The 12,556-nt window shown below is 20.0% G+C and overlaps 1 protein-coding gene across 1 annotated transcript, besides 6 other annotated features; it reads right to left on the bottom strand.

Moving 5' to 3' along the window:
- Positions 1–1,105: part of a repeat region that runs on past the window's edge.
- Positions 1,106–1,301: 196 nt separating this feature from the next.
- Positions 1,302–1,842: a repeat region.
- Positions 1,843–2,126: 284 nt separating this feature from the next.
- Positions 2,127–3,813: a repeat region.
- A 1,464-nt stretch (positions 3,814–5,277) lies between these two features.
- Positions 5,278–5,683: a repeat region.
- Positions 5,684–6,139: 456 nt separating this feature from the next.
- Positions 6,140–7,575: a repeat region.
- A 1,009-nt stretch (positions 7,576–8,584) lies between these two features.
- PGAL8A_00187400 (fam-f protein) lies at positions 8,585–10,522 on the bottom strand (the record flags this gene model as incomplete). The annotated part of the gene is made up of 3 exons (XM_028670557.1): positions 8,585–10,268; positions 10,349–10,407; positions 10,481–10,522. 3 exons carry the CDS (start codon positions 10,520–10,522, stop codon positions 8,585–8,587), a joined length of 1,785 nt encoding a protein of 594 aa, XP_028527297.1.
- Positions 10,523–12,306: 1,784 nt separating this feature from the next.
- Positions 12,307–12,556: part of a repeat region that runs on past the window's edge.

Raw genomic sequence — 12,556 nt, 5'->3', positions numbered from 1 at the left:
ATATCTTGCTCAACTTGATAGAATATTAGAACATATTTTTGTGAAGTTAATAAAGGAAAATTATGCAGTTGTATATATTAGTAGCTTCATTATTTTTGTGAAAACAACAGTTAAACTTATATAGGTATTTTAAAAAATAAATATATGTCTTATTAATTATAGTATAAATATAGATTAATACAAGTGATAGCCTTTTAATATATGTAGAATTTATTTTAAAAAAGTAACAAATAACAGAAGAGTTATTCCTTCAATTGATAAAATACAAGTATTTATTGAGACAGAAAGACGTAAATCTAAGCAATAAATAAGTTCATTTTTAAAAGATCTTAATTATTATAGATGTTATATAATGAAATTTTTATAATGGACATATAAACTTGTTCTATAATAGCGTTAAATGAAAAAGTTTGAATGGATTGAGGAATGTTTCCAGTCATTTGAACAAATAAAAGAAAACATAAATAAAATAAGTAATCTTTCGTTCTTTGAAGTATGAAAACCTTATGCTATTTTAATGATGAGTCAGATTATACTATAGGGGGCTTATTAACTCAAGTATATAATGACACTCTTCAGACAATAGTTATGTATTCCGTATCAAAGAAGTTGAATTATGTTTAACGAAAAAGGAATACTGTAGAAATGCAATTATTTTAAATAGTTATGTTTTGTGAAAGATTCGATTATTATAATAAGTTATCTAAAATATTAATTTTCATTAATTATAAAAGTATTATTCGAATTGTATTTATTAGTAATGGAAAATTATATAAATAGATATTAAGTGTAACATAATTTAATTAAGAATTTGAACATGTTGATGAAATTCAAAGTAGTTTGGCTGATTGAATTTTTAGGTCTACATATTATGAAAATTATCTTCCATATTACATAGCAGTATATTATAAACACATATTAGTAGAACATGAAGATTTTTATATTATCTCGTCTTGTAAAGAAATTGCGAATACTTCACAAAGTTTATGGGATTATACATCAACAGATATAGCGTAGAAAAGTAATTTTCCTTCTCATTGCGTAGATGTATGATTATATATGTCTGAAGGGTATACAAGTCATTTAATATACTTGTTTCTTAGTATATGGTTAATAAACAGCTTTATTATCCTTCTTGGAAATAAAAAGGACTAGCCATATGAATAATATGTACTTAGTCATGCAAACGCAAATAAGAAAAAGAAAAAAAAAGTTATTAATTTTTTTTTTGTTTTTCTTTTTATAAATTTAAAGACGTAAAAAATATATATTTATTTTTTTTTAGAACAAAGAAAGCGTTGAGAAAAATTGGTTAAAAAAAAATCAAATGGAAAAAGATTTGTTACCAATAAGAGTGAGATATTAAACATACAAAAGATATTTATATACAAAAAAAGTTAAATTTACATAATATTTATATTTTTAATTTGTAGGAGAAAACTTTATTCATATAATAATAAAATTTTCACGTAATTAATATTCATATAATTAATTTGTATTTTTACTAATGATTTATGTTTGTTAATTCAACAGCAATACATTTAAATTACTGAACATAAATCATAACAAGGAAATAAGTAATATACTTTTAATTAATAATCAATATTCAATAAGGATTTAAATTTTTAATAAAAATAAGGATTTTTATTAAAGTAAATAAATGCTTATTGAAATTAAAGAATGCTGAATGAAATATATTACGTAATTAAGGATCACTCGTTCAAAGTATTTAAAAATATATATAAATACATAAAAACCGTATAGGCAACTCTACATGCTTTTTATTAATTTGTTTGTTCAATACGATAGCAAAGTCACCGAACACCCAATTAATAAAACAGTCATATAGTATAAATCTATTTAAATACAAATAATCTAGAATGATTCTTTATTAACCTATTTTCTTCAGAACAATGGCATAAGTAAGGTATATTCTGCATTTATAACATTACCTCCTTTAATTGTGACATTTTGTCCATCTTCCAATGTAATTTCGATGACAATTTTTTTTCAGAGGTACAGGATTATAACACTATTATTTCTCTTAAACCTTAATAGAAACTTTATATTCATCAGTAGGTACCATATTTTTATTTTTCCAGAGTTTTATATTATTCTCTAATGTCTTTTTCAATTCTTTTTACTTTTCTTCGAGTTTGGTTTCCATAATATATATATGATTATTATTATCCATAATAATAGAATATCCTAATTTATTCATCAAAAAACCACTAATTAATATAAAGGGTTTATTTATATTTATTATAACAAATCTGGTTATGGCCTTTTTGTTTGTAAATTTCATGCATATTTCAACCTTTTTAGATATCCGTGAGATTATCTTGTTAAATATTCCACAAACTTTCATTAGTGGCATTATCATATCCGGTTTCATGTTCGGTTTTCTTGCTGAAAAAGATGATATCGTATATAATTTTCCTCTGTAACTAATAATACATTATCATTCTTCCTATTGATTTCTGCAATTTGTTGTTCATTCATACAAAATCCTTTATTACTTTCAATATATAGTATCTTATTATCAGAAAATTTACTTTTTATCAAATTTGTTATGTTTTCCTCAGGCTTCATCTCTACTTTAAGATTTCTCTCTTCAACTGCTTTATTTATTCTGTTAATCTCTCTATTAGATTCTTTATCACTTTAAGTTTATTTTTTTTATGCTTATTTTTCATTCATTCTTTTTGTTTTTCCAAGTATTTCAACTGATTATTGATGTATTTTTACACTTGACGAATTTTTTGTGGATTACTTTCATTTTTGATCATTTAAAATTAAAGTGATATACTTTTTTTTGTTATGTCTTTGATTTCATATTCATCATTTCTAAATATTTTATTTTTACACTTTGCCTTTAAGTGTTCTTTCATATTATAATTACTTCAACTTTTCTTGTGATGTATACAACCCATTATAAGATGGCCTTTTTCTCCACAACAATAACATTTATTTAATATTATATTTTTAATAATATTCAATTCTTTATTATTCGCTTTATCAAGTTTATATATGTCTACATTCCTTAATTTATTTTCACTTTTTGTCATTGATTCCAGTTATACTAGGCTTTTCATATAAACCCTAAAAGTCTCATTCACTGGTAACTTACTAGGATACTATTTCTGATACTAAATGCATTTAGACTTCTTCGTTTCATTCAAAGGTTTATATTTGTTAAGCTATTATGTTTCTCCATATATAAACGACTTTAAGAGTATGTTCTACAATCACTAATAAAGGAATCAGTAGCCTCGATTACTGTAAGTTTCTTATCTTCATTTATTATTTCTTTCATTAATTCGTATTTTTCTTCTTTATTAATAAACAAGGATTATGTCAATATTACCTGAAGTTGTAATATATTAGTTATATCTTCATTAGTAGTTATTTCCATAATATATTATTTATGCGTTATAGCTGTAATAGACTGAAGTATCATACAAGTTTCTTTTCTAGATAATCCTTACATTTTTATTTTGATTTCAAAATCTGTAAACCATCAAAAATTATTCCCTAATGACTTTTCGTCTAACTTTGGTATTCCTTCCGATCGTTTAATTATAGACATTTCATTATGGTTTTTTACTTTGAATACATAATATTTGTGAAAAGAAACACATCTTGAAATATTCTTAATTTAAGGTTATTTATTTTTTTTTACATTATTTGAAATTTTTAATTCATTGGTAGTTCTTCTTGTGTTAGATTTGATATCCCTACTGTTGTCTCCAAGTAATTTGCTAACTGCTCGTTCCATAGCTTTACTAATGCTGAAAATACAAATTAATAAAGTGTACAGAGAAAACTTTGCTTATTTCATTTAAAATATAAAATCAATGCTACAAAAATTACTTTTATTAATTAATATAAAATTTTGATTACATTTATTAATCACTATTTCGTTAATTTACACAAAATTCTTTAAATGTTATTTTTTTAATGCTATATTTTTAATATTTCATTAAAAAAAAAAATATACATTCTACATCAATTATACACTAAAAAAAATTTTTTTTATTTTGAAGTCAGAGCATAGACCCCAAAAATAAGTATATATTTAATATTTGTAAGTATATACACAAAAAAAAAAAAAAAAAGTAGTGTATTTAATTTTTTTTCAGTATTTACTTTTAGTGCAATATATTTTCTTTTTAGTATTCACCTTTATGTGTATATAATTCATCTGAATTTTAATACCCATCAACAGAAATTTTTTTACTCATTTTATTCATTTAATACATCATTTAAAATATATAGATAAAACTACTTATAGACCAGTACTTTATTAATTTCATTAAACAGGTCTTTGTTATTTGGAAAATATTAATTTCATAAGAATTAATATAACTTTTTTTTAATTATTTTATTTTATTTTATTTTATTTGAGTATTTATTTTTTAATAAAGATAAGGAAAAAAATTTATTAAATAAGTATCTCTTACAAATTAACTAATATATTAAGGATAATAAAGATATTAGTTTAACATATTTTTATTTAAATAAATATAGGTTTTTGGTTAATAAAAAGAATCATTAACCTTTTTAGTAATAAAAAGTAATAGCTGTATGAAAAATAAATAGTTATCCATGTGATTCATCAATTGCTATAATAATTTCCTAATATTGAACAAAAAAATTAATAAAAAAACATTTAGTGTAAACTTAATGTAATTTAAATTTAAGGTTTTTATTTTTATTTGTCCATATCAAATGCAATTTATTGGTTAATTTTTTTTTGAGCCTATATATGACATTTCGAAATATAATTTCCTTAATATTGGTTTTAACTAAAAAAAAAATTATATACTACATACTAATTCGTATTTCATCCCACAAAAAAAAAAGAAATTAATTTTTTTTTTAATAATAAAAAAAAATATTATCATAATATATCAGTTAAGTCAGTATCACATGTCAAAAAAAATATATATATTTATTATATTTTTTTTTTTTAATTGTAAATATTAACGCAGAAAAAAAAATTATTATTTATTTAATTTTTTTTTTAGTGTACTGGTTAATAAAAAAAATTATTAACTTTTATGAGGGTGGAACCAACTTGATACCTCGAAAACACATAACCATTAAAGCGCTAGATAAAAAAGAAAAAATATTGGTTACTTATTTTCTTTATTTTCTTTTGGTAAATTTAAAATACATAAATAAGTATATTTATTTTTTTTAAAATGATTTAAATGGAGAAAAAATTACAAAAGAAGGGTTTTTTATAGAAAAGTTTCTTGTGGTATATTTTGTTTAAATTTATATAAAAAAATTTTATGTTAACAATAATAAAATTTTTGCATTATGTAATATTTATATAATTTAATTTGTATTTCACTAATTACTCATGTTTTTTAATTGAAAGTAATAAACTTTATTTTCTAAAAATCATTCATAATAAGTAGAATACAATTAATTAAAAATCAATAATCATTCAGGATATAAATTTTTAATAAAAATGGGGATTTTTATTAAAGTAAATAATTGTATCTTAAAAGTAATAAATGATCAATCAAGTAAACTATATAAATACAGTTTATTAGTTTGTAGCATAAAAACTGTACTAAATTCATTAAATTAGAAGAAGCTTTGTATGCTCTTGATTAATCTGTTCGTTCAGTACTCTAGCAATGCAACTGAATATACAATTAGTAAATCACACATATACTAATAAAAATAAGTGCAAAAAAAAATGTACACTAAAAAAAAATATTTGCATTAAAAGCAAGTGCATTAAAAAAAAAATTTAGATGTATTTTATTATATATTCTATATGTTCACTTACAATTAAAAAATATATATTTTTTTTTTTTTTTTTAAAAAAAGTTTTTTTTATTAAGATGATAATGCACATGTTTTTTTGGCTTAAGATTAAATATGTAATGCTAAATGTGGTACATAGAGTAATGTATAAATTAACTAGAATAATAGTTAACAAATATAATTAATACATAATATTCATAAACAGAAGTTAATAATTTTCTTAATATTTTAGTTTGATAGAAATCAATTAAAAAGATTTTATTCTACATACTCTTTGTTAATTTGCTAGTTTAGCAATATCGAAGTCAATGAATGATTAATCAATAAATTAATATTTAACACAAAGTTATTCATAAAAAAATATATATGTTGTTCCATTTTATCAATAAATATGTGACACAATGTTAGAAGGAAAGGATAATATTCTAAGAGATGCAATATGGAGAAATTGTTCTTCTATTAACAGTAAAACAGGAAAGTTATATATACCAGAAATATATATGGCTCAATTGATAGACTAGTTTCACAGTAGTAAATTTATTGAACATTGCATAATCATTAGAACTTTAAAGAAAATACAGAGATGTATTTGATGGCCTAATATTAATCTATATATTGAAATATATGTTACAAATTTTTTAGTTTATCAAGCAATGAATAATGTAAGGTTTAAATCTAATAATAATTAGGTATTATCAAAACCCATTCTGATATGGATTCGTTAGATATTATGGGATCTAAAACATAGAAAAAAGAAAAATATTATATTCAGGTAGCAATAGATCATTATGCGTGGTTTATACTAATTAGTGTTATTAGAAGGATACCTACTTTCATTGATGCAATCTTTATGATGAAAAACACTTGGTTTCCTATATTTGGATGACCTAGAAGTATTATTATTAATTGTAATTCTAGTTATGTATACAAATTTTCAAAAATATTTTACAGAATAATTATAAATAAAATTGTTCCATAGATGTACTCATTATTCTAAAGAGAGTGTTCTAATGAAAGCTCTCATAAAACTCTTATTACATAGTTAAGATCATATATGGGGAAAAAGATATAAATGTTGAAGAAATGGTGAGAAATGTAGCACTGATATATAATTATACACCAGACGGTGTCTAGGAGGAATAACATATTTTGCTTTGTTCTGAACGGATTGTATATGTTTTTGTTTTTCAATATTATTGTCTGAAAATATTTCAGAAATGAAAACAACTTATTTAAACAATATATGAAAGTGCATGAAGACTTAAATAAATTAAAGGAAAAGCCATCAGTAGCAACTAAAGATATTAATGTGGTTGATATTATTTTACACGAGTTATCAAACTGTCACACGAACAAATATCAACATTAAAGTGGCAATAATCAATATAAACCTTATCTGTCCTTATCATATATAGTAATTAAAATAGAAAATGGGATATTAATAGATATGCATATATTCTATGATGTAAAGAGACTCAAATTTTACTTCATAAAACTAAACTATTAGGTAATAAATCTAAAGAAATATATGAGCTTCATTTGAGAAATTATATACAAGTTATTGAAAATAATAAGAAAAAACCTAAACATATGAATGAATTAGAACTTAAAAACTATTCTGATATTTATAAATTATTTATTACAATATCATATGAATTAAATGATAATGGAAACAATAAAATAAATGATAATATACAAAAAGGGCTCGAAACTGTAAGACAACTCAGATAGAATAAAATAAAATAATGTCATTATTTTTCTTAAGGTGATAGAATTTGATGAAAAAAATTACTATAGGCTTCTTTTGTATAATAATTAGATGAATAAATAGAATATAAACATTTTATTTTGTGTATATTAAGTTGTGAGGAAAATGTAACATCATAAACTCGTACAACAAAATAATCATTCAAAAAGTACACGAATTAAGAAAAAAAAATATGTACTGGTACTAAAAGTTAGTACAAAAAAAAAAAAATAAACAAATAATAATAATAATTTTTTTTTTGGAATATGACATGGACATAAAAAAAAAGTGTTCTAGGATAATATTTTTTTATTACATTCTTTTTTTTTTTAGTGTAAACATTTATGATCGCACATCATATGCACGATATAATATAAACAAAATGAAATTTTTTTATTGTATTTTTTCATATATATATTATGTAGAAGAGGCATGTAGTATTATTTATATATTATATACGTATTTTTTATGCTTATTTTTTTTTTAAGAGATTATATAGCACATAAGGTATTTCAGAAATGCGTAAAGAACGTAAAATAAAAAATAAATTTTTTTTTTCTAATTAATAATGAATGATCAATTATTAAAAGAAATAAATATTATCAAGAAAAAATTAACTCTTATAAAGGATAAATGTGTATTATATTTCGGATACTTGTAATAAATTATTTAAGCTTTAGCAAAATTATATAATTATTTTTATTCAACAATATTGACGCTGTTATAAAATTTTAGAGAACAAAGAAATATAAACTATTTATTTAACATATAAATGATTAAGCATTTTTAAATTTAATGTAAAGTAAATTATTTGTTATATGTTATATAATTATATTAGGGTCATGTATTATATACAATATTTATTTTTATAATAAATTAAATAGTATAAGTGAGCCTACATTCTATATATTAACTTGACTGATTAGTGTATTTCATATGTAATTAAATATCACATTGAAAAATCAAAAACAGAATGAAAATAAAAATTAATGTTTTAAAAGTAATTATAATAATGTACATATTTTTTTTTATTTGTAAATACTATTTTTTTCAACTAAAATCACTAAGTAAAATATATTTATATTTTTTTTCATAACTACTATGAAAGTTCATAATGTCATACAGAAAAAATAATATAACATTTTTGTTCAACAATATTTCTTTTTTAGAACTGAAATAATATTTTTCTGATTTATTCAACTCATTATTTAACGAATATATTAAGAATCTAAAGATAATAAACTTATGTATTCCTTCATCCAAATCAAATAGTGCTGAAGATAAATCCATACAACAACACGTAACTTCATTAATAAAATTACTTCTTTCATAAATTTCAGCATATTTCAAAATTAAATATTCAGATTTATCCTTTGGAATAAATAAAACTTTTTCGTTTATTCTTCCGTGGGTACCTATAAATTTTTTTTTTTCTAATCTTCTATTTTTCGATTCATTTTTAAGTAATTGTATAAAATCTGCATACTCATTAATTTGTTTCTTACATAATATTGAGAATACTATAACTTCAAATATCTTTTCGATACTATTTATATCAACTGATCCATAAAGCTTGTTTACTAATGATCTAATACCAGTACTGTTCACATCGAAACCAAAAATATCTTTTATGTAGGTTTTAAATTCAACTAACGATTCTTTAATCTCTTCTTTTTCGTGTAAAAATAAATAATTTATAAAATTTAAAATCTTATGTTGACATAAGTTATTATATTTATTTTTCATTTTATCTAATTTAAACTTATTTTTCGAAAGGTTTATTTCAAGTATGTATGCAATAAATGATATTATACATTTTATATCCCCATTTAAAATTTTATTTAATACCTTAAATAATTTATGTGTTTTATCCTCTATTGTACGATCTAATGCTCTACTTAAATTATTGAATAAATCATTAAATTCATTAACGTTTTCTTTTATAGAAATAATTGTTGTAGATCTTTTTTTATTAAGTAAAAATATGGAATTAGTAAATATTTTAAAAATATATTTCATTTCATATCTATAGTAATCAATGATATCAGAATCATCTCCATGAATATATTTAAGAGGAAACATATTTTTGCGTAAATCAAAATAATCAATAGTATAAAATATGTAACTAAAAATACCATTACTAAGTTTAGAAATAAATATATCATTTTTTTCATTCAATTTGCTAAAATAGTCAAAGGAATTTTCTAACCTTAAAGGAATCTCTCCACTAAATTTTATCTGTTCTAAGTATTCGTGTGCATCTTGTTCACTAATTAATAGATCCATGCCATCTATATTATGCCTTAGTCTCACATCTGCGTCACTTAATCTAAGTAATTCAGATTTATCATAAGAGTTTAGTCCCTGAAACACCATATTTATATGATTTTCTGCATCATCAACAATGCTTTTTAAAAAATTTAACACTTCGCAACTGGTAGTCTCCAACGTGTTATACATAGATCTAATATGTTTTTTCTCTTTTTCTAAGCATTTGTAATAATTTTTTAGAAATATTCTATCAATTAATTTTACAAATAAATTTCTTGAATCTCCAAAATAGCCTTCAGCCAATGTGTTTTCATATTTTGCTTCTTTTGCGTTATATAATAATTGTACATCATTCATTGTAAGACCTGAAGAATTTATAATATCCTTATCTTTAAAATCATATAATTCCGCTAAATTTCTTACTAATTTTATTTCTATATCCCTTATAAATTTGAGTTTATATCTGATAAAATATAAAAAAGAATTATTAATTTTATTATAAATATGTAATATTTTTTTTTTAAAAAAAATAAAATTAAATACTTCTTTGTGTTATAATATGGATCAATGCAACAAAAGTAAATATATACTACTATTATGATCTATAAAAAATTAAAAAAAAAAAAAAAAAAATAATAAAATGCTTTTTATTTTATTTAATCTAAATAATATTACCAAAAAATAAAAATGATATAGTAAAAATAAATGAATTTTCATTTGAAATTTCTTTAATTATTTATATTTTTAAAAGATATTTAAAAATAAAGAATAATCTATAATGAAATTTCATTTCGGATTCCTAATTGTACACTAAAGAAAAAATTTTTATTTAAGTTTTTTATAAAAAATTGGATTAATCCGTTCATTATATAAAATAAAACATTTTCTTGTTAAAATTAAAATAGTAAGATATTTTATAATTCTCTTAATATTTTTTAGTTTCTATTTAATTAACACACATATATTATAACATAATAGCATAAAATTCTTTTAATTATGATTTCATACAATTAAAAAATACATAAATTTCATTTTATATTTAAAGGTTAAATATAATATATATATATATATATTTTTTATAGTTCACTATAATTAATAGGAATAAGTAATAGTTATTAAAATTTTTAAATTTATGATTTTTTGGTTTTCTTTTACCTTTTCAATGAAAATATAAATTTCATAAAAATAAAACATTAAATTCTAAATCTTTAAAAAATATATTCTAACTAAAAACAAACAAGGTTTAATTTTAACATGTTTTAAATGTAAAATAATGTACTTATTATTGTTCTAAATCTATATATGTTAAAATTCTAATTTATTTTGATTTTAATTTTTTTTTTTTGAGGAGCATAGTTTAATGATATATAAATTACTTAAATTATATAAAATGTAACAGTAAAAAAGTGATTAATGCACACTTCTTTTACTATTTTAATATGTTTTATTTAGAAAATTTTATACTTTTCTTATAGCAAAATTTAATATATTTATAAATAAAATAAATTAAAATATGTATATTATTTTAAAAAAAAAATATTTAAATAAATAATTATAATATATCCTTAATAAAGTCAGCATTCAATCATATTTTCTTTTAGAATATTTGTAAAAAAAAAAAATTACTTTTAAAAAGTTTATAGAATATCATAGATTATGTAAAATAGATATAAAAAAAAAAAATAAATACATAAAACCTTTCTAATTATATTTTATTAAATATAAAATGCTTTCATGCGGAGTTTGAATTTAATTATATTAAAAAAAAAATATATAATTATACAGTATGTTTCATTTAATCTTCTTATTAACATCATTATTTAATTTTTATTTTATCGCAATGTTTTGTTTATAAATAATCTATATAATAATTTATATTCATTTATAAATATATTCATTTGAAATTTTATATTATTTTAGCCTTATTTATTGTATTTTAATTTTATGTAAAATGTGTTTAAAAATAAAATTTTTTATATTATCTTATTAATTTTAATGTTTTAATCACATAATAAATTATTTATTAATTAGTTGTTTTAATATTTTTATAATAAATAATCAGATTCACATAGAGAAAGCAAACAAATATCTGATTATTTAATTTTCTAAATATTATCTAATACAGATAATTATATATACTCCTTAAATAATTACATAAAATAACAAGAATTAACAATTTATTTTATATTAAATATGTCATAGTATACGATTTTTTATAAATTAATTATTTAATATCATTTTAATAGTTATCCCAGCTGTATTACAAAAACACTAAAAGAAAATTATATACTATCATAAAAAAAATGATATTTAAAATTATTTTATTTTTTAGTATAATTTAATTATACGTATTACAGCGTTCTCATTTTAGTGCTCGAATGTTTTGTAAACTAATGAAAGAATAATTATATTAATGCTCCTATTATCCTCAAATACTTTACATGCACAAGTAAATATTTAATACATTCTCTTTCATTTTATTATAAATTTAATATACCTATAAGACTATTTATTAACCATACTCTATAATCTTGAGAAAAGTAATGGTATTACCTTGTTTTTTGTACTTTAACTTTCTTTATAGTAGCATGTTTTTTTGATATTCATTCATTTAATTGCTGTATTTAATATTAATCATTCTATAAAATAAATGAAAAACTCTTTTTCAGATATAGAAATAACTTTTTCATTTTAATTCATACATAAAATTTGGAGTTGTTTTTTTATTTTCCTCTATGACTTTTATTAGAC

This window comes from Plasmodium gallinaceum, assembly GCF_900005855.1.
Source record: "Plasmodium gallinaceum strain 8A genome assembly, contig: PGAL8A_v1_70, whole genome shotgun sequence".
Taxonomy (NCBI): Eukaryota; Apicomplexa; class Aconoidasida; order Haemosporida; family Plasmodiidae; genus Plasmodium; species Plasmodium gallinaceum.
This window is presented reverse-complemented; position numbering and strand designations above follow the sequence as displayed.